The following is a 26,550-nucleotide window of genomic DNA, read 5'->3' on the forward strand; positions in this document are numbered from 1 at the left end:
TGCCCAAAACTGCTCAAAACATTCGAGGTGAGAAAACCCCAGTGCAGAGCACAGCAGGACAATCCCCTCCCTCACCTGGCCAGTGATGCTCTGCCCAGTGGCCCCCAGGACAGCCCTGGTCTCTCTGCAGGAGGAGCCACTTGGGCACCTGTGGAAGCACCCACAGGAGTCAGCCCCATCAAAACCAACCTGCCAAGCCACTGGAGTGAAATGGATATGTACCAACATACACCAGCCCAGGACTCACCCTCCTTTTCACTGGCCAAAAGCTGAAAATAAATGAAAAGTGTGGCAAGAAATGATCATGCTAACTGCACATAGGCAGGGTATTAAAGGAGATCCCTGTATATAATGTTCTCCTTAAAACCAAAATGTACATCATGTGATCTTCCAGAGCTCAGGCTATCCTAATAGGAAATACCCACAGACCGCTACTACTCCGCCACAGTGGGAAATAATGGTCAGTGTGGAGTGGAAAGAGGAGACTGAAGACACTTGTTCTTCTCCCCAATACAACTCTGATTTTGCTGTGTTTCAGCATTTTATCACACGATAAAAAGATGGTGGCCACATTCAGAGGTGCCTTTGCTGAAGGCTTCAGTGCCTGGAATCACAGTGTGGAATTTCAACTCCTAAAACAGTTTAGCTTCAAACATTCCATAACCTTTACAGCAAAGCATGAACACTTCACCTTTGTCCATGTGTCCCCATTCAAAAGCCTGTAAAAGGATCCCAAAATGTTGCTAAAAAGAAAGACCTAATGCAGTCTTGTTTTGGAAGATCTAACAGAGGATTAGTAATGGCAGTAACACAGTCAGCTCTGCAGTGGAACCAGTCTTTGCATCAGAGAGGCAAAGCTCTTTTTCTGAAATGGGCTAAGCAACACCAACTTCTCACCCAATCCCTGTAATCAGGGAAAATCCCCAGTCTAAACAAGGCCAAGAGATAACAAACTGGTCCTTCAGTTGGGACTTATTTGTGTACAAACAATCGTACCCTGCCTTTCTCACAATCCACCTCCTCCTCCAGCTTTTGCATAGGGAGCACTGGAATTCTCCCCCAGTGAGGTTGTTCCTGTCCTGAACTCCTGAGGAGGACAATCTCCCAGTGACAGCTTCCACTTGGCTCCTGGTTATTACCTTCTAATTTCAAAAAGGAGTGAAACAAAAAACTGAATGCAGCTGTCCCAGTGTGTCCACAGCTGATTTAATACATAAAGGCCTGATCATGCAAATATGAAGCCCACTGAGCAGCCCCAATTTGGTAAGGCTTGGGCCTCAGATGCCACCAGTTTCCAAAAAAGAACTGAAAGTGCAAAAACTGGCCACATGTCAAATCCTTGCACTGTGAAATTTGGCCTTCATGTGAGGAGAGATGGCATGATTCAGCCATTTACCTTTTAATCACTCTGAGCAAATAAATCCTTTCTGACATTCCCAACTCTTAACATTGAAAAGAAAGACTTTGGACAAAAATTCAGGAAGTCAAATTAGAGAAATCCCAAATGCAGCATCTATAAACATCTATTTTTTCCCCCCTCATAACCAACATTCATTCACTGGAATGTTTTAATGGAAGAAATGCAGAAACACATGTAAACAGCTCATTAACATCCCATAACCTTGTAGTTTGAAGCACCAAAGGGGAAAAAAAAGGCAGTGCAGAAGCAGCTACTGAAGCCCACATTTGCTGGATGCTGTGGGGCAGCGCTGTAAGGGAAATGCACATCTAGAGCGAGGGAAAGAGTTATAAACTGTGCTTCAGTCACACATCCTGTCTCCCTCCCACGTGCTCAAAGAAAATATGGGAGTAAAGAGAGGAGGCAGAGTCATCAGGAAAGCACAACTATTGCCTCATGCAGGCACTGGGGAGCAGCGAGCCTTGCCCGAGGCGTGTTAACCTCGGCTCCTCTGCTGCCTATTCCAGGAGCACTGCTCATGTTCAACCCACACAACTGGAGATACCAGCCTTATCGGAACTGCAAAAGAACAAAGCTGCATGAAATCCAAATTCTCTTCCTTAAAATACTCTCCCCCTGTATCCTCCCTTCACCCAGCTCCCCGCCCAGCGCGGTGCTCAGGAGCTCCAGCACATCTGAACGGCTGCCAGCGGAGGAAGCGAGCAGTTTCCATACACACATCACGCCACAATGTGGGAATTCAGGAAACAACACAAGAAAGGGGTTCCTAATAACTGTTCCAGCGTGCCGGGGCCAATTTATGCAATCACACAAAGGTCACGGTGGTTGTGCTAAAAAGCACAAAAGATAAGAGCTACAACGGCAACTAGTTCAAAGTAGGAGAATAAATCTCAGGCTGAGGAAAACCTGGAATTGCTCCACCTACAATTTTTTTAAGAGGTTGTCCTTCACATTCTTGAAAATTCCTCCATCTTAAAGTTCCTCCCTCCAGGAATGGCTGTAACTCTGCCGCCCTTTGTCCGCAGCAGCTGGAGCTCAGGAAGCTGCTGATATTATCCCTCCTGTACAGACACACCACAGCTCAGTTCAGCATCCACTCAGCACAGTGCACAGGGGCCTGAATTAATTTCCATGGATCTCTGATCTTAGGCCAGTTTAACAGAGCTTTTCTTCTTGCACATAAATATAAAGTGTCAGCAGGGCTCAGAAGTGGCATTTAGCTCCTGGGGCCAGACAGAACGTCCCCACCAAAGTGAGGGGGGGTTTTTGTCTATAAAATACATTATTGGGCAAAATAATGACCCTACAGTAAAGAGACAGTAATACAGGAAATAGTAAAAAAGCCTAAGAAGAGGAGCTGAACATGTTTGCCAGGAATGTGAGCAGGAGCAAGGAATAGGCACTTCTGAAAAGAGAGAGTGTATTTCTTGTCATAGAAGCCAAACTCAGAATCCCAGCATGGTTTGGATTGGAAGGGACCTCAAAGCTCATTTCATTCTATCCCCCTGCCATGGGCAGGGACACCTTCCACAAGCCCAGGTTGCTCCAAGCTCCATCCAACCTGGCCTTGGACACTTCCAGGTCAGTTTGACAGATACTCATTGAAGAAAAGGAAGTAAGCGAACCAACACATTTGGGAATACAGATTAAAACAAGACTAAAAGATTTCAAAATCTTGTAAAAATCACCAAAAAATGAGTGGAGAAGGCACCAAGGTACAGGAGGGTCGGACAATTGGTCCAAAGTCAGGCTGGGAGCTCAGTCTGCACTTGCAGAGGCCCTGCCTTGCTGCCCACACGCACAGTGAGCTTGGACATGCAATACTGCAGCTTTTGCTGCTGTTTTACCACCTGGTTTTAGCACCCAGCACCTTCAGGGTGGCCATGGCTATCTTTAAGTTATAAACAGAGGATTTGGTGTTGCTGCCACATCCAGCCCTGAGCTGTAACGAAGCCTGAAAGGCTTCCTCAGGTCCTGCCATTGGGTACGGCTGGAGAGCAGCTACCATTTCTGAAGGGAAGCAGAATCAGACAGGAGACTGAGGCATGAATTACATGAGTTATCATTCACCAAGATGGCAACAACAGCTATTCACAGACCAACAGCACCAGAAATTACTACCATCAAACCTGACATGCGTGGAATTGCTAGAAAAATTCTACTTTTCCAAACACACGAGCAGGAACAGTTACACACTATTTATTCCTCTGACCTTCACTAAGTAACTCCTGTGTCTTTCTACACAAATGTATTATTTCACCAATTCTACACAATAAAACTTTGATGACCACATAACTTCTGGGAGGGAAGTAACTGATACAGAAACTTCTGCATAGCCAACTTCCTGCCCTGTGTCTACTGTGATTTACACCGTAACACAGCCCCAGCTCATCTAAGATTTTTCATGCTGCTGTGTGTGAAGAGTTTTAAAAGTCTGTCAGTCTGGGAGGTACCTCTAATGGGTTGTAACTCAAGTGCAGCATGGTTCCTGGGGTGAAGAAAAGGCCTGCAAGGAAGGGGGGGAAAGGAACAGCTCACCACAGTGAAATGTAATATAGAGGTCAGCAGTGACATGTCACCCGTGAGGTGATTGATCAGGTACCACCTGTAAGGAGAATTATTCTAACTGCTGAACCTTGGCCCCTCTCTATGCAGAATTGCAGAAGAAGGCAGTGTATCCAGGAGAGTGGTAAACAACTGCCAACTATGGAAAAACAAATGTTTCAGCTTTGCCCTAAACGCATTCACACCCCAGTGCTCTACAGTTAAATGTAGTTTGGGCAAAATAAGGTTGGTCTCGACAAAGAGATTTCCTTAGACATTGTTCTTCTCCCAAACACAGACCTGTAAGCCTCTATCTGATGTCTATCATATGTTAACAACCTTGATGTAGGAAAGCTGACCATCTCCCTTGCTTCTCTCTTGCTCCCTTCCCTCTGCACTCTTGCCTCTCAAGTCTCCTTAAAAAGAGATGTGTCTTTAAAATCTGCAGGAATTAATTGAAATATTCCCTCCACTTCCAGTGGATTTGGACCAGAGTGAGCTTTAAGAGTAAGGCATGGAGGCACTCAACTTCAACACAGTATTTGTTTGCTCTCAAGGACTAAAGATTGTAGGAAATTACAAGTGAACAAGATGCACAGCAGGCTCTGCAGCAAAAACCAGACTTGCTAATCCTGATATTTCAATGATCATAAAGCCTAAGAGGGGACAACCATGGCTGATTTGATATCAAAAAGCCCAACCTCTTCAAAGCCTCCAGGCCTTAAAATGGTGCAGCTGTACTGATAAATACCACGGGGATGGGGGAGAGGGGGTGCTCTTTGATTCAAAGCTCTTGCAACTCATTTTTAATGCTGATGTCAGAAGCAGACTCAGAAGTGAGAAACGAAAGAGGCCCAACCAACAGCAATCTCTGGCTGGGAGCAACCTTGCATTGCCTGGGAAGGGTAAAGGTATGGTCTCAGTGAAACACTCAGTGCCATGTGCATGCAAGAGCTCTGCTAATTGCAGGAGCAGAACCATCTTCCCCTGCTACACAGAAGCTGTACTGAAGAGTAACCAGCTTATTCTGAACGTGAAATTAAAGAAGAGAAATGAAAGGAGAAAAAAAAAAGTTATGTACAAAAAACATAACGAAACAAAAGAGATTAATTTCTCTTAAACAACTGCTTCAAATTAGAATTTTTATGAATATGTAGATGTTCTCCTAAAAACAATCTTTCCCCTGTAGTAAGCTACAAAAAGACTGATAATTAGAGAGAGCAAGATATCAAGTTACAGGTAATTGATTAACATTTCATTTTCATGTAAATGAAAAACTAAAAATAGAATTATGGAACAAAGTCTGATTAGATTTTACAATCAATTTCAGAAGCTGCTGCCACATTCTGGAAGAGCACCAGCACTCTCTGCTGGTGATCTTTGTTCAACAGTTATCAAGAGAAAAATGAGGGATGAAAATGCATTATGTTCTTGATATGAAATGCCATTTTTTGTTTTAAACTGATTATTAATTAGATCCCTAACAACTTGGCAAACAGCAACTCTAAGAGCTAGTTATGCTTTTGGAAACAACACAGTCATTACTAAGAACTGCATTTACTCTGGGCAATCATCACTCACTGGAATAAATTTCACTGTCTCAAATAAACATCTGATGTAAATGCTTCTCTCAGCAGAAAGCACTTCTGTGGTGCTGCAACACAAAGACAAGCTGGTGTGAGAAATTCCCATGATGCCAAATCCCTTGGCTCCACCCTGACTTTCCATCAATTTTTGAGCTATGCCAAGAAAAACAGCTCTCCTTTAAAAAGTCCTAGCACAGCTCCAACACCTTCCCCGATGGGAGCCACAGTGGGAATGCTGCTATGTTTTCATCAAAGCAAACCTGCTCCCAGCCCTGCCTCTGTTCCACCCTTTGCCAGGAAGTTGGAAAAGCTTTGATTCCCTCTCCCCAGGATGCACCCAAGCCGTGTCTCCTGGATTACTTTACACACCTGAGCCAGAACTTGCACAGGGACAAACAGGCAGCAAAAATAAACCCAATAAAGCCAAGCACCTCAGTGCCTGCTGTCCCAGCTCCCAAACCGTGCTCGGATCAGGCACCAGGAAGAAGGGTTAAAAACTGGTAAATTGAATCCATGTGCAGCTCATGGAAGTGTGGGAAACAAAAGAGACAATGTTAAGGACAGAGTATTCATTTGCAAAGGGCTCAAGTTTCTTGGCTTCTGCCATCTGCTTCCCAAAGGCCATTTTTCAAGGTAGCTTTTTGTTCTTCAGTTTTGAATGTAGCTGAGGAAAGACATCCTACTCCTACTTAGCTAACGAACTAAAGCTCAGTGCACGTTTAATGGCTTAAAATATTTTGTCTTTTTAATTCCCTGGGGACAAGAAGGAGTTGCAATGTCGGAGATGGGGCTTTTCTCCTGGGATTTGGATCAAAATTTTACACGACACAGATCACCCAAAGACCTCAGCCACCTCCATAAATATTCATTTACACTATGGTATTAAATACATAAAGAAATCCAGTGTTTACAAAAAAACATACACAAGACTTCATAATGCAGTAGATATCTGTGTATTATGTGTAGCAAGATACACAGCCCTTTTGACTATTTTCCTTTATGAAGTAAAAATCGGGAAGAACAGCTCCTGAATTAGAGAAACAGCTCAGAGTCCTAAAAAGAACACACACTGTGGTAAAAATAAGTGAGTTTTAACACAGGCATAAGTCAAAGTCAGGAATAATTGTTCTAACACATTCTGCTCCTGACAAATCTCAAATTTAGAAGAGCTTCACATCTGCTGAGAGTCCCAAGGAACTTTTTAAGCATTCAGGGATCACTGACACTTGGCAGAGTGGGACAGAGTGACAGCCAAATGCCAAGCACAGCTCTGAAACACTGCAGGAGGAACAGACATTCCTGCCTAAGGGGCAGAGCAAGTTTCCCACTGTAGAGAAGGACAAGTTTTCAAAACTGAAGTTTTCTACTTTTCAAGGAATTTAATATTGTGAACATGACATGATCCAGCCAGAGACCAGTGATGCACACAGGATGAGAAGATGCTCAAAGCCTTGAGAACTTGAGCACCTGTAGGAAACAACCATGATTACTTTTTTAATATTATTAACTATACATGCCAGACTGTCTTAAATATTCTCTTCCCACATTCCTACCCACACCTTTACCTTCCTGCCATAGGAATTCTGTATTCAGCTCTGCCCCTTGATCATTAATGCAGACTCCTGAGCTTCAGACTTCAAAGGAAGGCAGGATTAAGAGTCACAGGCTCAGGACAGCGTCAAACCCTCCCTGTGCAGGAACCTCCACCTTGTGTTCGACTCCACAAACACCTCCTTCTATCAGGACTGGGAAATCCAGGGATTTATGTGGAGCTTCCCACAGATTAAGTTAATAAGGGAGACAACAGTGCCTCGTCTCCTTCCAAACACTGGTGAATGAAAGGAAACGGGAATGTCTCCTGGGGTAAGGGAAAGAAAGATGTGAGCGCTCTACAAATGTGCAAGGGAAGAAACCAAAGGCTTCATGGTGTGGAAATGCACTTCTCCAGGAAGGCTCTTCTCTTCTCCCTCCCCTAAGCAGCACATGAGAATGTTTTTAGGGAACCCATCATCACCTACAATCCTGGTGGTGGTTTAGTTTTTATTCCTGACTTTTCTATTTTTCCCTCTCACCTTCCCTCATTCTGCTGCTCAAAATGCCTGCACTCCCAGCTTCCTCACTGCTGCAGGTCCTCCCCTGCCATATGCAGCACATTCCCAGTAGCACCAACATTACTGTGAGCTCCAGCCATTGCCTCACTACTCAAAGCTTCCAGCAATGAGACTGAACTACAGTTAACACGATACAAATGAAGAAATGACAGCACAGATTATATAAAGATACAGGTCTGTCCAAGACCCCAAGGGACTTGGGGACTCATTTCAGTGTAACTTGTAATCAGCATCCCTTTGAGTTACGTTTGAAAATTACACCAACTTGGCCAAGACTAAGCCCCATCAGGCTCAAGCAGAAAGGCAGTCTGTGATTTTCAGCTTTATTTGTAGCTGCTCTTATATCACCAACTTTCAAGGAAATGACACAACACCAGACTAACACAGGTGCAGTTCCATTAGTGGCAAGAAAGCTGCTACAGATCACCAGACTCAGGAATTTTCATCGACATCATGGTCTACACCTGCTGTGTGTTAGACATTGCAGTGGTACAGTGGGAGAAGCTGTTGTAGAGACACACATTGTCCTCATCAGCCTCAGGATCCCTTATAAAGTGATGGTGGATGGTGTTACAGAGCAAAGATTTACTTACTGAGAAGGTGAACTGCAAAGCCAAACTCAGAAATTTCTCTGCCTAACAAGAATGTTGCAACTAGGTCAGAGCTGAGCGCTGGGTGACCACAGATCAGAGCAAAAACATTCCCACAGAATAACTAAGATGTGACAGCAGGTACTTGGAATGAGAACAAGGACTTCATCCACGTAGTCCTGCTGCTGAATTATGTGGGTAAACTGTGGTCCTGAGGTAGCCAGCTCCCAGCAGGACATGCAGGTGTCAGGATACACAGACCCAGTTTAGCACAAGCAAACTAAATTCCCAAACAGGAAAGCCAATGTCCAACTTTGATGAAATTTGACAAAGAGTTCAGAGCAAGTTTCAGGTCAGAGTTCTGTTTAGGTTGTGGATGAACTAGATCCACGCCACAACCTTTTTCTGTACCTTCTGGACTCATTTGGAGCGATGCTTCTTATTTCCAAACCCTATTTTCTACTAAAAGACTCCATCAGTTCCATGCCCAACCCTGCTCAGCTCAGGCTGGAAACACAAGACCTTTATTCAAATGGCAAGGAACTTCAACAGAACACTCTCCAGGCTGCTTTTGGTCACTGAAACTCCCTCCCTTGGATCCTGCACATGGAATTACCTCTCTGTGGGGCAGACAGGTCAGGAGAGGGAAGATTTGTGGGTTAATGGGAGAGTGTTCTGATCAGGGAGATTAGGTTACAAGGCCAGGCCTTTGGACACTGCCTTCTTCAGTGTGGCACTTCAGTTTACAACTAGGGATTTCTCCTAATTAGATTGTACTCTTAATTATTTATGGCCTATATTATCTGCAGAACCTGCCCAAAACCTAAGCCTTAATAAGGATAATTAGAATAATCATATTTTTCCCTCTTTTGTAAAGCACCTTGAGCCTTGCTGATGAGAAATGCTAGGATGTGATTAGATGCTTAATGAAAAAATTATCACTAGAAAGTGGAATAAAAATGAAAAATGAGCTAAAATGGAATTTTCTATTTTATACCGCATCAGAGCTGAATTAAGAATCATTTATCAGAGGCAACACTGAAAATTTTAACCTGAAAATTGAGCAGAGATCTTCTTTATGCATGTCATGGTGGGAGAGCACAGGTGAGGATGCCAAGGACCAGAGTCTGGGCCGGGATGTCGTGAGAAGTCCAAACAGCCCCTCTGTTTATGGGGGGGGAGCCTGAAATATGGAAGTGCTGGGTTATCCCACCACGTGCAGCCAGCTCTTGGCTGGTGCCAGCATCAAGAAAAGCAGTGGTGTTTAACATCACCCCAGTTCCTTTGTCCACCACAGCTCCTCCACACTGAAGATTTGGCTTTCCAGCCCCCACCTTCCTCAAAAACTATCCTGGAATTGAGGCAGATGGGATTTGAGCTGCTTAGACGATGTGGTAACAGTCACGGTGAATATTTATGGCCCTGCCTGACTCAGTCTGTGAATGAAATCCACAATCCCTCAGACCGTACCGGGGATGGCCAAACCAAGGCACGGATGCAAAGCCTTTAACCCTTTGGGGATTATCACCCTCCAAATTTGCTCTCTCAGAGATCAAAGCAGGAGGATTTGGAGACGTTTCTGTTAAATTCAGAGCTGGGACAGGTGCGGGGGAGCTCCTGCGGGTGTCTGGGGCCGGCGGGAGGAGAAGGGCAGAGCAGGGACCATGTCTGGCGGCTCGGGCAGAGGCTGTGGGTAACAACACATCCCCGGCACTACCTGAAGCTGACAATGGAGCCGGGGAGGGGCCGGACAGATGAGCAGAGAAGGCTCCCACACACCACCAGCAGCCCCCGAGCCTCGCCGCCTGCCCACGCCCAACCTCCCCCAGAGCCCCCGGGCAGTGCGGGCTGAGCCCCAGAGCCGCCCCACAGCGCCCGGGGAAGGAGGAGGAGATCCCCGCGAGGGCAGCGCGGACACCCGGCTCCCCTGCCCCGCCTCGGGGGGCCCGTCCCGGGCGGTGCTTGAGGGGACAGCGCCGGCCTTTCCCCGCGCTGGGCGCCGGCCTCGCCCCGCGGCCGCGGCCGCGCCCTCACCCCGCGCAGCGCCCTTACCCCGCGGGCGCCGGGCCCCGCGGCCGCCCGCACATCCATCCCGGGCCGCTCCCCGCGGGCTGCCGCGGCCGGCACGGCGCTGAGCCACGCCGGGGAGCTCCGGCAAGGGCCCCCCGCCGATGCCGTGGGTAACTTTCAGCAGGCGGCTGCAACTACGGCGCCCGGCATCCCCCGGCGGGCCGGCGAGCGGTGCCGGCCGGGAGCTGTAGTTCTGCAGGGCGGGGGAGCCGCCGAGCGCCTGCGGGGAGCAAGGCTCGGCCGAGGGGGAATCACGGAGCCACCGGGGCTGGAAAAGACTTCTGAGAGCGTCGAGCCCAGCCTATGACCGATCCCCACCTTGTCAGCCAGACCAGAGCACTGAGGGCTGACATCCAGTCAGTCTTTTAACAGCTCCAGGGATGGGGACGCCACCACCTCCCTGGGCAGCCCATCGCAATGTTTAACAATCCTTCCCGTGAAGAAATTCTTCCTAATATCCAACCTAAACCTGCCCTGTCCTATCACTGGTTCTCTGGGAGCATAGCCCAATGCCCAAACTCCTGTCAGGGAGTTGTGCAGAGCCAGAAAGTCCCCCCCTGAGCCTCCTTTTCTCCCGGCTGAGCCCCCCTCAGCCAGTCCTGCTGCTCCAGCCCCTTTCCCCAGCTCTGTTCCCTTTCCTGGACATGCTCCAGCCCCTCACTGTCCTTCCTGGAGTGAAGGACCCAGAACTGAACACAGCACTCCCGGTGTGGCCTCACCAGTGCCCAGGCAGGGGGACGGTCACTGGCCTGGTCCTACTGGCCACACCATGGCTGGGGCAGGCCAGTGCCCTCTTGCCCACCTGGACACATCTGGCTCCTGTTCAGCTGCTGTTGACCAGCACCCCCAGGGCCTTTCCTGACAGGCACTTTCCAGCCCCTGTGCCCCAGCCTGGAGTGTTCCATGGGGTTGTTGTGGCCAAAGGATTTAAGCTCTACTTATTTCCCCTAGCTCTCATTACCAGCCCTCTGAACCTGCTATATCTATTACCTTCATCATCACATCATGAGCTTTCTTCAACAGCCTTGCTTCTAATCTCTCTTCCACAATATTTCTAACAGGGACCATTCCTTGCCCTAGAAAGACTCCCAATAAAAGTAATGAAGTTGTAAAAGCCAAACTGTCAAAGTATTAACAGGCAAAACTTAAAGAAAGGCCCTAGAAAGTCTGTCACTGAAGTACTCAGCTGCAGGCCATCAAGTGTTCAGCTCCTGTGGTCTCATGTTCAGATGTTCCACCCATTTTTATTTACAACTACAGTTTATTTTTATTTAAAGCTGAGTATCCCTCTGGCCCTGCTGTGCAAGGTTTGCTGTGTTGAACACAGAACAGTACATAAAACAAGCCATGTGGAAACAAAAGGACATTTTAGAGATTCGAGTAGGAACCATCCAAAGTCCAGGTGAAAAAATGCTTTTAAGCAGAGACATCTGTGTTTACAGAGCATCATTACTGCTTGCTGTATTTGATTACAGATAGCTTTGTTTTGTTGTTTTTGATGGAGAGAGGAAAAAGCCAGCAGACGTAGTGGCCACACACCAACCTTCCACTGTAAAGACCCCAGAAAGGAGGGCTGGGGGAAAGTCTGTTATTGCTCCATGGGAATCCAGCAGCACAGGGGCACAAGACTGAAACAAAAATGGGCTGTGCTGTCACGAGGCCTTGTTTGCCAGAGCCAGACAAGGAGGATCTATTACAAGATGTGGTGGAATGTTTGTTTGTGTAGTACTGGATTTCCAAAATCCATGGTCTTTCTGTGGCTGACAAGCCCCCTCCTTTCTTTGCCTCGTTCCTGCAGCTGTTGGAGGTCTGCACCCCTGCCTGGAAAACATGAGCACAGCACAGCAAAAATGTGCATCATTCATGTGCCATCAGACAATGCTTGGGAGAGTTACAAAGGAGGGGAGGAAGAGGAGGAGGAGACCACAGTGCTGCAGTAATTTGCATTATTTCTACTGTCTTTGCAATAGTCACTTTCAGCTTTAAACTGTAACAAGTATATATTTCATAGCAGCTTTACCACCCTTCAGCATTATTGGGTTTTAATTCACATCCCCTCATGACCAGGTAAAATTTGGCAGAGTATGTCTGTTATAACACATGCTTTAATTTTGTTTTGGTAATATTTCATATATAGAAATGAACTTCAAAGCAGAATCTGTGTTGTGACCTGTTGCTTACCTCAGGGATTGCCCTCCATGGCTCATCCTGAAGGTTTTTGCAGTGCAGAACCTCCTGGGAACACCACTGCTGGGGCTTTCACTGGGAATCAAACCAGGCCATGGCTGCCCCACACCACTCATTTTTCTTGGATCCAGCAGGAAGATCCACAAACAGCTCAGCTGGAGCAGTGCCTCTCCTCAGAGCAGAGCTGTGACTGCTGCCATAATCCAAAGCTGAGGCCAGGCTGAGGCTGGAGAAGTCCCAGGTTTGGTTTTGAGCCACTCTGTGCTCACATTTGGGCCCTGCAGCCAGCACAGGAGCCAGCACGGGACAGCCCACATGGAAATCCAGCTCCAGGCACTGGAACCACCTTGCTGGGCCTCCACTGACAGTACCTGCAGTTCTGCCATGTGCTGAAGCCACACACAAACCTCAGTGTCCAACTGTGCAGTTTTACCATGCTACTCCTAGTGCTTTTAGGACCACAACCTTCAGCAGAGGCACGTTGCAATTCTGTTTGCTGGGGACTTCATTTTTACCTGCCTATACTGACATTAAATACATTAGTTGCCTGCTACAAGGCAAGTTCTCTAAATCACAAGCAGTTGAACTTGCATTTTTCTTACTTGACTTGCACATTCAAAATTTCATCTTACTTTATTATGAGGGGCATGGAAGTTTTAACATAACAGCACATCTGTGGCAATTTACTTCCTTACCAACCAAGTTCACTTTGATGATGACTGCGTGCTTATAGAGCCACTGGGACAAACATAAAAGGAGATTTAGAAATATTATAATTAGAGCAAATAGGAAAAATAGCTCAGATTCCTGATGCTAGAAGGTATTTTAATGCAGACCATTCTAAAAATCTGAAATAAGGACAACATACAAACTAGGAGCACTTTAAATATGTTTATTCAGCAGCTATTACAACCAACCTCCAAAAAACTGGAGTCCCCTCTGGTTTCTGAACCGTGCCAAGTGATGAAAATGCCTCTAGGATGGAAGCTGGACAGTGCACTCCTTTCTGAGATATATGTCTAACAGGGATTAATCTCTTTGAAAAGGCAAAATATAAATATATACACTCTAAATTCACAACAACAGTTTCAACTCACTACGTTAATTCAAGTGGGGTAACAGTGGACAAACCCACATCATGTAAACTGCAGTCGGAAAAATCTCTGCTGTCTCCTGCTCCAAGGTCCCGTTCCTGTTTACATTCTGGGATCTGCCTCTGGCACAGCTGGAATACAGAAGCGCTGAAGTGTTGGATCTCAGGGGCTGTGCACGGGACCAGGACGTGGGGCTGTGCTCTCTACACGTTGCTCAAGGCATCCACACCAGGGAGAACCTTACCTAGGGGCAGATAAAACACAACAGCAGGGTTAAGAACCTCTCTGTGCTCAAACAACTTTGCTTCAGGCTTGCAACTGAAACACTGAAAAGAGATGTAATTTAAAGAAGTAAATCAGGAATTACAGGTTGGAAATGGAAGAGTTTGGCTAAACACTGACCATGGTGGTTCCAGGGACTTGCTCCACACAGTAAATCCACCCAGAGCACAGCTGCACTCAGATGTCAGCAGAGAGATTCCTAACACAGCCCAGCCATCAATTCTCAATTAACAGTAATGGCACATTTCTGTCCAAGTCTCTGCTAGGGCCAGATCCAAACACCCAACATCCTTTTTCCATTAAATTTGATGGCAAACAGATTTTTGATTGGATTTAGGGAGTTGCTGCATACTTTCTTAAATCCCTAGTGGCACGTAAATAGAATTCTGGGGAGCGTGGCGGAAATTTTAAGAATTAATTTAGAGAAAAAGCCTCCTACAAGTCTCAAGTCTTTTACTGTGACTAAAACACCCAGGTTGACACATTTACATGTCTCTTTCCAACTGATGGAATCAAAGAATATGCTCATCTTTGAGTACAAGGGCCTAGACTATTAAAGTGCAATGCTTTCTACAGCATTTTTAGCTTTTTGTCCTACTTTAATAATGAACAGACACCACTCTGGTTTTGCCTATCCTCAGAAAAACAACCTTCTAATGCTCAAGCTGTGCAGCAGGACTAAATTGTTACACTGTTCACAACTCACTAGCTTGCTGGGTTTTCAGGGATTTCCCCCTCTTTTTTCATCTTCAGAAGCTTTTCTAATTAGCCAGACTTCCGTTACATTTAAAAGATCACACACACAAACCCATATTTTGGGCCAAACCTTAGACAAGTTTGTCCTTTTGAATACACTGCGTTTCCTTCGAGCCATCTGCATTCTTTCCCTTGCCCATCACTCCCTAGGCAACAGAAACAAAAGCTCTGTCTCCCACCTCACTCCTGGAAATAGCAGCTGCAAGGCAGTTTATTGAAGTTTCTCCTCTCCGGAGGAGTTGACAGCATTGGATAATTTACACACACTGGGAAACGGCAAATTACCAGAGGAAATGAAAAGTCGTTTAGAGAACAATGGAACTCGTTACAAGAATCTCGTCAATCCTCACCATTTTGAATTCCAAGTGCCCTCGTGCAGATTTGTCAGTGAGCACTAGAGGGCTCCCCCAAACCAAGGGAATTCCGAACAGGAAGAGGAGACTTCTGGCAAGAATTCCAGACTGTTCTGATGAGATTTCCCTAACAGAAACCAGGCATTTTAAGCAGGGTGGTGGCATGTCCTGAGGGATCAGTGACAAAATCCAGCCCACTCTCTCGTTCTCTATCCCAGTGTTTTTGCCTTCTGGGAGAGGCAGACTGTGCTGTTTGCAGGAATACTCCATTTTCCTTCCTCTCTTCCTCTGTGAGGGCTACAGAAGAGCAGCAAGAGGAGCCTGTGGCTCCAAAGCTGCATGAAACCAACTCCACATGGTGGGACAGAAAAAACCATTCTGCTATTGTTGTGCCTTCTTGACTACCAACACATGGTAAAGCACACAGAACTCCACATTTTCTCAAACAAATGAAGATAAAAGAGGATTTACCCTCTAGCAGCTCCAGGCTGGCACCACCTCCTGTGCTGACATGGCTGACTTTATCCTCAGTGTTCCACTTGGCACAGCAAGTAGCTGTATCTCCACCACCTGTAGCACAAGCAGAATCCATGAGTCACACAAGAAATTCAGATTTTGTCCAACTGAAGGCTCACACTGAAGGACAGAGGAGAATGTGAGGAAAATAATTTGACCAATATTTTTAACACACTGCTGGCCAGCAGAAGCTTTCTTCATTCATTGAGAAAAACAAGAACAAACACAACTACTTACCAATAATGGTGATGCAGCCTTTTCCAGTTACTTCTACCACTTTGTCCATCAGGGCTTTGGTTCCTTTGGCAAATTTGTCCCACTCAAAGACCCCAACTGGACCGTTCCACACGATTTGCTTGGCCCTCCCCACAACTTCTACAAACTTCTTCACACTCTCAGGGCCGCAGTCCAGGCCCTAAGGGAAGTGAGAGAAGGCACAGATACACTCACTGCTGACCCCAGCTCAAATCACCCATGCCCAGCCAGAGGCTTCTCCCTCACCCCAGACATGAAACAAGAGTTTCTCTGTATGCAGGGACAGATTTGCCAGCAGCTGCTGCAAGAGGGTGGAGTCTGGTGTGGTATTTATCTTCCTAACACCAGTAAGTCAATTTCAAATCAATGTCAGATTCTTGAAGCCTTAGTTAGGGAACTTTGCCAATGCTACTTAAATTCCAGTCAAATAAAAGGGATTTCTACTGCATTCAGATCTGCAAGTTGGAGAGGAATTTTGCTGTTTTAATCCAAATCTCACAAAAGCTACTTTGGACTTAAAAATTCAGAACAACAAGGTTTCAATTTCATTAAACCAACAAACTACACAGCTTGACTGCCCTCAAAAACATTTGCCAAGGATCACAATTAATCTTTCTACTCCTTTAAGAGTTGTCCTACCCACCCTACTCCTTATTGCTCCTCCTCTCAGTCCCTTTCCCATTCAAACCTACCATCCAGCCAGCAGGAATGCCTGAAGCCACTGTGGCTTCCCCAGTCTGTGCATTCTCATCAAATTTGTCAGCAGTGATGAAGTCAACAGGCAGAGTGATCTTTACACCGTTCTTCTCTGCCTTGGCCATCAGGTCCTTGACAATTTTTGATCCCTCTTCATCAAACAGAGAGTTGCCAATCTAGAGGAAATATGTGGGAAAAGTAAGAGGTGTTTGTTTAGCTCCCAGTCATGACAGAAGAGAACATCAGCACCCAAACTGCACAGACAGCAATTCTGGAAAGATTGTTTTCATAAAGCACATGGAGAGACATAGCAGTAATCTGAGTTTTACAAAGGGATTGTCAAGTAATTTCTCAGTGCTCCCTACTCTTGCAGAGAGCCAAGATACCCAGTGCTCAATCCCAGAACATGTAAGGGGCATTCAGACCACATTCTTCACTAGGAGCAGAATTGTTCTCCTCATACCTCCATGTTGTTGAGCACTTTGAGGAAGGTGAACGCCATTCCACCACCAATGATCATCTCATTGACCTTATCCAGCATGTTATTGATCAGCTGGATCTTATCCTGAACTTTGGCTCTGGTGAGAGAGAAAAGGAAAAAGAATGAATAATGAGTATCGTGACTATGGTATGTCAAGGCTGTTCTAGAGAATGATCCAACAAAGGAGTTGTTGGGAATGGGCAGAAAGAATTTAGCAAGTTTGCAGGCCAGCATGAAAATTCAACTTCCTAGAGCATTACTCAGCCCTCCATTTCTTCATTTCTATTTAAATATAAACCTCATTTGGCCCTTTAGAGCTTGATTTTCCCCTGACTGCCCAGCCAAGTCAGTTCACCTGATGAAATGCACCTCACAGAGCTGCAGTGCTGGACTGGGCACACGTGATGAGACCTGGCTGCAATTAAATATTTCTGCACAGGAGCAGTCACTTGGTTGTGCACCTTCCAGTCCCTTTGCACACCAGGTGCTGGGGCAGAGCAGAGCCCATGCAGCCCCAGCAGGGCTCTGTTGCATAATGAGAGGTCATGTCAGTTTACTGAGTGCTGAGCCTGAGCTCTCCTGTACCCTGAACTGGGGAGGAAAGGTCACTGACAATGTCTGGGCCATCACATGGCTTTAACTGCTCTCCTGGATCATCTGGGCAAAAAACTGCTGGGGACTACCTCAATTTGGGGAATGTAAAAGGTCAGGAGAGACAATGAGCAGGCAGATTGTACCATCACAGGAGCAGAACTGCTCCTCTCTAATCCACGTCTCAGATCTCAGGAGTCAGCTACAAATATGAACTGCAGGTACACTTGAAAGGAAGGCACTTGTTTAAACCAAGCCAAAACAACTTGTCATTTGTTAGAGGAGTTAGAGAAATACAGTCACAATGCTCTTGAGCCTTACCCTCCAAGAATTGCCAAGAAGGGTCTCTCTGGACTCTCTAGGGCCTTGGCAAAATAATCCAGTTCTTTCTTCATCAGGAAGCCAGCAGCCTTCTGAGGCAGATTGACACCTACCATGGAGCTGCAGAATGAAAGTAAAAAGTGAGGAATGGAAAAATTTTCATGTAGAAACACCCCCATGTCTCACAGCATTGCAAAGCCAACCCTTCAGTCAGCTGCAGCAATGAGAACAGCAACCACCTACATGAAAACACACACAGGGGCTTTGTTCACCTAGTTTGATAAGACAGCTGTACATGCTTAATTTCTGCCATTGGTTTTGCACAGAAATATTGATCTGCAAGACATTTATCATCACAGCTAGTGATCCAAAACACTGGAGGACAAGTAAGAATAGCCAATAGCAGGGATTTCTTCTTCCAGGAGGACCACTGCAGTTTGCAAGTACACATCTAAACACACTCCATGAAAACAATCACTCTGCAGTGATGAATCTTTTGGAAAAGAGGGCTGTTGTGATTACAGGGCAATTTATACAAGCCCTAAGCAAGTAATTTTTAGATCTTCAAAGTCTAAAAAAAGGCAATGCAAGTCTTAAGATCCTGTTTCAGCTTTCTCCTGTTCCCAGAGACAAACTTGAAAGAGCATACACTAATGACTACTACCTCCAGTAAATCTACTGCTGAGGAACAAACACAGCACAGTGATAGTGGGATAAGCCCAAAAGGAAATTAAAACTCCTTGGGGGCAATATTTTACGTGTTTCCATGGCAGATACTGTTCTGCAGTTCTGCCTGTGGAAGGGAAATGGGTACCCACCTGTGAGCTCGGTGGGCAGTGCCAAAAGCATCATTGACATAGACATCTCCCAGTTTGGAAAGAGAGGCTCTGAAAGCCTCCACTTTTGCAGGCTCAGCCTTGATCTAAAAAGAAAAAGGAGGACAAGTTTGTACCCTGAGACTTTGATTCTGAATCGAAGCTCAAAGATAGCAATTTGCCTCACAAATGCAAAACAAAGAAAGGTCAGCTGGAGGAACTCATCAATTCATCCAGTGGGTCAGTCTTATTTGCTTTTTCCCAGTCCAGCAGGAGCAACAAAAAGTTTAAATGGTTCAAATTCCATTTTAAACTCTTAGACTGCTACTGCAGGCCTGAAGACTGTTCCCACTTCTGAACTGCAGTACCACAAACCTTTCAGTCTCTCTCCAGCAGATTTCCAGTGTTGTGTGGTGAATGCAGGTAGCACAGAAGAGTGTGGAGAGACAAGGCAAGGCTTAAATCACACTAAACAAATTCATGCTCACTCACTGAACAAAGAAAACATGGTCTCCAAGAGCCACAGGTAAAAGGATGAGCTCCTGAAGGACAGATTTAGCAACTGCATTAAGGATTAACTGATGAACAGTCTGATAAATGGCCTCACACTACAACAGGCCACAGTGAAAGCAGCCAGTGTTGGAAAACTGGAGGTAAGTGTAGCATGTAGTAGGCAAGAACAGGTGTATTTCTGTTAAAAAACTTTTTCTCCCTCCTCCAAGCATCCTACCAAATCCTCATGGAATGGCTTATGCAGTTCAGTTCTCCTTCCCACCATGAGGAGACAGCAGATCTCACTTGGGCAGCAGGTGACTGCTCAGAGGTAGCTGACAGCCACTTACTGTAGAGGAATAGCCCAGACTGGCAGTCAGGCCAGCCCCTCTCACAGGGCTTTTCTGCTCTGTCAGCTCATCACCCCACGGGAGGCCCCTGCCAGCACCCAGATGTGACCCCATGGGGACAATGGCAGGAAGACACTCCAAGAGATGGCAAGGGGGGCGTTCAGCACAGCTTTGGGGGCCCTTTTTTGCAGAGCCTGAGCAGGAGACAAGTTCAAGGGACCACAGAGATTCTAGAACAATGCTGCCACCTGCTCCTTCACTCAGCAAACTGTCTGGCTTTACAGAGACTAAGTGCTCCAGTTAGAACCAGTACCATCTGTGAGCAGAACACAAGAGGCTCTGAGAGAAGGAACCACTACCACTGCATCTGCTTTGGAAAAACACAGTTTAAGCACCAGTCAGGAAGGTGCAATCCTGCACAGCAACACTGTTTCCACAGCACTGACTTTCACCTCTGGTAGGAGAGGCAGCTCTGTCACAGGCACCTCTCCTGCTGTGCTCAGTGCAGTGTGTGCTTCCACATGCACACATCCAGCTAAATCATCTGGGAATTCCAGAAACACACAAAACCAAGGGACTGTCTCCCAAAGAAAATGAAATTCCTGCCCCACTCTTCTCCCTGCCACCATACTTGCAGTGGCACACAGTTCTAGCAGTGAGTAATTTCAGATTTACTCCATTTCCCCCTCTCATCTGCACAGGCTCACCAACTCTCTGCTGTGTTCCTAAGCTACAGGAGTCCTGTGTCAGCCCATAAAGGGCACCAGTCCATGTCAGCATTCCCTCCAAGCACTGGATCTGAACAGAGCCAAGGCCTCTGTAAAGCCAGCAGGGTCACCATCGCTAAGAAAAGCAGCTGTCTGGAGCAAGCACTCTGCTGACCTTCAACAAAATGTCAGAGGTGCAAGGCAGCCTGGTTCTAGATAACTACTCTGAAGAGCAGACAGGCTTAGAAGGTTTGATAATCCCTGTGCTGCAGAAATATTAGCCATATAACCCAAGAAAGAAGCATCATTCTTATGGTCCTGGTGGCAACAAACTAGATCCAAATTGGTTTTCATTTTAGACATCCAAAACTGAAGCCTAACAAGCAGCAGTTTCTTGCACAGCCCTATTTAGTTTCTTTTTCGTTTTTTTTACAGACTACACCACCTTTGACAGAGTCATCTATAGCCTTCCATTTGAGCTGTTTCATCTTGGAAATTTACTGTATTCCACTCAAAACTTTTGCCCAACAATGGGACACACTGAAGATCTCTGACATCCTTTGAAGAGCAAATTCACAATCAGTGTTCTAGAGAGGCTGCTGGCTCCTTGTCAATCTGCAGCAAAAGAGGTGGTAAGATCAGAGCAGGCACACACGAAAGCCAGACTTGAAGTTTCACCTTGTTCCCTGAAGCATCCTTCCCTTTCCCTTCCTCTTCAACATGGAATCGGAGGTTCTCTAGCAGGATGACTGAGCCAGCAGCAGGATTAGCACAGGCCTTCTCCACCTCAGCACCAACACAATCCTTCAGGAACAAGACATCCCTGCAACACAAGACACACACTGTAACCTCACCAGTGACTTCCTGGTGGAAAGGAAAACATCCAGGTCCCCTGACAGGGAGGGCCTGATGCACACGAGGCTGCTCTTGCACTTTACCTGCCCAGGAGTGCCTTCAGCTCCACAGCTACTGGGGCCAAGGAGAACTTGTCAGGCATGGGGACACCATCCGGGCGACCCAGGTGACTCATGAGAACCACGGACTTGGCCCCATGGTCCAAGCAGTGCTTGATGGTAGGAACAGCTGCCTTGATTCTGTAATGGCACAGAGAAACAAATTAATAAGGACTCAATTACCAGCACAAGAGCTGGACAGAACAACTCCTTAAGACAGCATCAACAGAATTCTCCATCCCAGCCTGTTTTCATACATTTCACTGTTATTTTCCAAGCAATACAGGACATGGAATTAAAATGCATTTTGTAATCTAAATTCTGCTGATTGCTCAGCTAAGAAATGCCAGGAGACACTTGAACACTACCAGGCTTCCTGGGTTACTCTGTGATCCTGCAGCAATAGAGAAATGATAAGTAGTGAGCACATTGCGGGGAACAAAACTGGCACCTGCCTGTAAGTGGCTGACAAGCAGGGCAAGACATCTGGCATCAATGTATCTAAAATCCAAGTCTTTGTGTGCTACACTGCAACAATTATTCCAACAAAGACAAGTCACCACAGCCCCAGGGTAAGCAGGAGGCACAGAGACTTCTGGACAGTAACAGAGACAACTTTCACACACAGCCTAAGGGATGTGGCTGTGAAATAGTCATAGCCAGCTTAGGAAGTTTAGGATCTCTAAAATAAGAGATTTTCTCCATATGCTTTCCACAGCAGCTACAGCAAGCAGCAGCCTTGTAGTTAAGTGTAGTTTCCTAATAACTGCAGGGGGTTTAATTAAAAACGGTAGGAGTTTCTCTGATATCCTTAATATTCTGGTATGAGTAATGGCAGCTTAATTGTGGTAATGTTCCAGGTACTGGGGTGAAGTCAGAGACACAGCAGACTTTGGGGCCTCCATTTGGGATGGAAATTATGGCTCACCTCTGATTGTTGGTTATTTTGTGATCCTTCATTGGAACATTGAAGTCAACTCTAAAAAAAAACAAAACCACAAGCAAAATTAAATATTCAACAAATTTATTACTTATTTATTTTATTTAATTTTAAATATTCAACAAATGAGTGAGGGAACTTGCCAGTAAAGGTCCTGGCTAGAAAAGCAATGTTGTAATTTGAGTAAGATGTTCAGCTCTGCCCTGTCCACAAGTTCCATTCTGAAATCAATATGTTATCAGCCATTTCTGCTTGTGATAACACCACAAATGGAGAACAACCACTGCTAGGATTTCTCAGGAAAGCTGGGCCACCAATATATCCTAATGCTCAGGACTAGAGCAGCAGTGATGCTGAGCAGGAAAAAATTGAACTTTTTATTTTTAAACAACATGATTTCAGATCCCCAACAAGGAGCTTCCAAGAGAAAGGGAATGAACAACGACAAATGACCTTGTGTTCTCTAATGAGGCTTCTAAAATACTTGGCTGGACTACTGTGGCCAGCAGGCAGTTCAAGGAAGCTTTCATTTATGTCCTCTGCAGCTCTAATCTCCCTACAGCTGAGTGCAGTGGTTTATCACATTCTCCCTGGAAGGCCTGACTTGGATCTTGAGGTAACTTCCTAACTCGTGCCAGCTGAAGGGCTGGAAGGGAGGAGTTTTCACCAGCCCGTTCTCCTGGCATCCCCCGTGCCCATGTGCAGGAAGCTGCGTTTCGTAACTGCAGAGGCAGAATTGCTCACTGAGCTACAGGAGGGAACACCCATAGCTGGGACAGCGAATGGCAGAGAGCAGAGTGTGCATCCTTTATCATTCTATACGTTAAAGAACATCCCAGTTCAGCAAGCTGAGTGAATGAATCCCCCTGCAGCCCACTCAGCACGTGAAACAAATGGGAAGACAAAAGCTGCCAGCAAAACAGAAGTAGCTGAGCAGAAAGAAATTGAACTGGCAGCCCCACAGCATAGTGGTCGAGTTCTAGAAAGGGCAAAGAAAAGCACCATTATCGGGCCATTATCCTAAAAGGAGAGAATAAAAGAACAGTTTGCTTTACAGAGCCATCAAAACTACAAAAGAAAGACCCAGCTCAGCCTTCTTCCCCCCTGCAGACCATTGAAATCTGAGCTGCCCTGAACCCTCTCTCCTCCCCATTCTCAACTTTTCCTGAAGCTTCCGCATTAAGGACCGGAAGCTAAGCAGGACTGAGTACGCCAAAATTACGATGAACATGAGCAGAAAATGAAAAGGTATCGATTTTAGTACTAGAGAAAACACGTGGTGACTCGTTTCAGAGAGGTGAGATGCAGGCAGGAGACAGAGCCTGGCAGTCACCTGCTGCGTTTGGGTAGCCCCTTACAGAACAGCAAAGTTAGATTTGTGCATTAATTAACAGAGACTTTGAGCGGGCAAACCCAGCCCATCGTCTGCCGACGCACGGCTGCTCTCTGTAACATGACTCAGAAATGGAAAAAAACCAGACAGATGGCCAAAAAAACCAGTCAGGTACAGACTTTTACAGAGATAGAAAGCTCTTTTGCTATACCAGAGTTAGAAAGTGCACAGAAATCCTGAGCAAGCTTCTTCAGTACTTGCTACACGGGCTGGTTTCTGATAATCAAATTTTTAGGGAACGAGGTCAAAACAAGGTTGCAGAGACAAGGTAAAAAGAGCAAGTTGTCTGTCATACTACGAATAAGAGAAGCTATACTTTTGGTGTGTCCCTGCCTACTCACAGAGTAGATAACACACACGTAGCAACCACATTATAGTGACCTTGAACAAACTACCCCACAATAAAGAGTATTTCGAGCAGGACATAACACGATGTATCTTGGTGCCCTTATCTCCCAGGATTTGGCAACAACTCCAACATTAGGCGTTCAGGCACTGATGCTTTAGAAGTAAGCCATGAATGCCTATTTTAGGGTTTCAGACCAGGATGTTCTGAAAACCTGCGGTGACGCCCCATCCCTGGAAGTGTCCAAGGCCAGGCTGGAAGAGGTTTGGAGCAACCTGGCCTAGCAAAAGGTGTTCCTGCCCTTGGCTTGGGAGTGGAAAGAGATGAGCTTGAAAGTCCCTCCCAACCCAGGCAATTCTGTGATTCTATGATTTGATTCCTGCTGCAAAATGCTGAATTATTATTGGTATCTGGATAGCTGGACAGAGCCGTATCTTCACTTTCTTATTGCAATGCTTTGTGAAATTTCAGTAAGGAAACGATAACCGGGAAATAAGCATTTTTGGGGGTAGTTCTCTGGAATAAAAGCACGGCAGGCTGGCTGGATTTCGCCTCAAGCCGCCTGTGGCCGACACACGTGCGAGCGGGGTGATCCAAGGCGGCAGAGCCTGGCCGGGATTTACACCCTGCCCGGCCGCCACGTCCCCCGCAGGGAAGCCAGGCCGACCCGATGATGGATGCAGGAGCCTCTCCAACACCCAGCGAGAGAAAAAAAATGAAACTAAAACCGCACAGATCGACACGTGCCGGGCTCGAGCAAGGGGCTGCTGCCAGGCGGCACCGGCCCGGCCCCAGCATGGAGGATGGAGCAGGGCGGCCCCCGGAGACGCACGTTCTCCCCGCAACGCCTCACCTCATGACGACGCGCTTGCCCTTCACGTCCACCTTGTCCAGGGTGAGTTTGTTGGAGAGAGACATGTTTGCTGCTAGCCCGACTACCGCTCAACCTCCACCGCTTCGCCGCCTCCGCGTTCTGCCGCAGCGCCGCCCGCGCCGCCGCCACCCAATCCGCCTCGCCCCGCCCCCTCATCAGCGATTGGTTCGGGCTGCCCACCCTCCGTTTCTATTGGCCGGGTCTCCTGTCCATCAGCGGACATCCCGCCTCCCGGGGGCGGGGCTGCGGCGCCGGCCCCGGTCACGTCCCACACGCAGCCGCCGCTCCCTGAGGGAGTCGGGAGTGTGCGGGGCCCGATCCCTGAGCACCAAATTAACGGTTCCGCGCCTTATCTGAGGGAAAATCACCCGTAAGTGGTGTCTAAACGTGTGTCGGCTGGTGGGAATCCTTCAGATGAAGGGCAGGCACCTCTCAGCTGAGCCATAGGCCTGGGGCAGGCCAAGTGTCGACAGTAAAGGACGAGACAAAACCCAGGATATTTTTAAGTGACCTACATAAATACTTCTCAAGACAACTGGGGACAAAACAACTGTTTGAAGGGATACACCTTTCAGCAGCATGGTTTCATAGAATCACGGAATGGTTTTGGTTGGGAGGGACCTTAAAGCTCATCCCGTTCCAGCCCCTGCCATGGGCGGGACACCTTCCACTATCCCAGGCTGCTCCCAGCCTCATCCAGCCTGGCCTTGGACACTGCCAGGGATCCAGGGCCACCCACAGCTTCTGTGGGCACCCTGTGCCAGGGCCTCGTCACTCTCACAGGGAAGAATTTTTTCCTAATACCTAATTTAAACCTACTCTTTTTCAGTTTGAATCCATTTGCCCTTGTCCTGCCACTCCAGGCCCTTGTCTCTCTCCATCTTTCCTGTAGGTTCCCTTCAGGTACTGGAAGACCACAAAGCCTTCCTCTTTCCAGGTTGAATAATCCCAATTCTCTCAGCCTTTCCTCATAGCAGAATCGCTCCATCCCTCTGATCACCTTGGTGCCTCCTTTGGGATCTCTCCAACAGCTCCACGTCCTCCCTGGGCAGGGGACCCCAGGGCTGGAGGCAGCCCTGACCCTGCCCTCTGCCAGGTCCAAGCCATTCCCTGTTGTCCGGTGACTCCATGCCCTCGTAGCACGTTGGTGGGTGCAGTCCAAAATCACCTTCCCCAACAGACGTGCAGCCTCTAAGGCAGGGCAGGGGGCTGTGCACTGGGCGACAATAGCACAGTGCAATGGACTCTACTGGGTGAAAAAGGAGCTCATGCTCTTTTGTCTTTTGCCCATAGGACAGGCCTTGCTGTTGCTGACAGCGTTGGTTTTTTGCCGTGCTCACAAAAACGTACAGACACCGCTGAGAAAGTGGTGATGACAAAATCAGTTCTCTGCTGACAGAAAGGTGCTGGAGAGGGTGCAGAGAAGGGCAACAGAGCTGGGGAAGGGTCTGGAGAGTCAGTCATGGAGAAGCAGCTGAGGGAGCTGGGAAAGGGGCTCAGGCTGGAGCAAAGGAGGCTCAGGGGGGACCTTGTGGCTCTGCACAAGTCCCTGACAGGAGGGGGCAGCCGGGGGGGGGGGTCAGGCTTTGCTCCCAGGGAACAGGGACAGGAGGAGAGGAAACAGGCTCTGGTTGTGACAGGGGAGGTTCAGGCTGAACATCAGGAAGAATTTCTCATGGAAAAGGTTGTTAAACATTGCAATGGGCTGCCCAGGGAGGTGTAGAGTCTCCATCCCTGGACATGTTCAAGGAATGACTGGCACTCAGTGCTCTGGTGTCACTGATAAGGTGGTGATTGGTCAAAGATCAGATTCAATGGTCTCAGAGG

The 26,550-nt window shown here is 47.1% G+C and overlaps 2 protein-coding genes across 2 annotated transcripts in view; both read right to left on the minus strand.

The window, feature by feature from the left end:
- The window catches only part of AMOT (angiomotin), a 56,876-nt gene extending 46,422 nt beyond the window's left edge, over window positions 1-10,454 (minus strand). Inside the window, exon 1 of the mRNA XM_069015655.1 lies at window positions 10,304-10,454. The gene's annotated coding sequence lies outside the window, so the exon portion shown is untranslated. The remainder of the gene's footprint in view (window positions 1-10,303) is intronic.
- A 2,926-nt stretch (window positions 10,455-13,380) lies between these two features.
- On the minus strand, window positions 13,381-24,836 carry PGK1 (phosphoglycerate kinase 1). Its single transcript, XM_069015656.1, has 11 exons — window positions 24,703-24,836; window positions 22,099-22,149; window positions 21,156-21,311; window positions 20,896-21,040; window positions 18,672-18,775; window positions 17,854-17,973; window positions 16,924-17,038; window positions 16,457-16,636; window positions 15,747-15,924; window positions 15,465-15,563; window positions 13,381-13,846 (listed from the first exon to the last, which is right to left on the minus strand). Exons 1-11 carry the CDS (start codon window positions 24,765-24,767, stop codon window positions 13,806-13,808), a joined length of 1,254 nt encoding a protein of 417 aa, XP_068871757.1. The 5' UTR covers window positions 24,768-24,836; the 3' UTR covers window positions 13,381-13,805.
- Window positions 24,837-26,550: the final 1,714 nt, after the last annotated feature.

This window comes from Aphelocoma coerulescens, chromosome 4A (genome assembly GCF_041296385.1).
Source record: "Aphelocoma coerulescens isolate FSJ_1873_10779 chromosome 4A, UR_Acoe_1.0, whole genome shotgun sequence".
Taxonomy (NCBI): domain Eukaryota; kingdom Metazoa; phylum Chordata; class Aves; order Passeriformes; family Corvidae; genus Aphelocoma; species Aphelocoma coerulescens.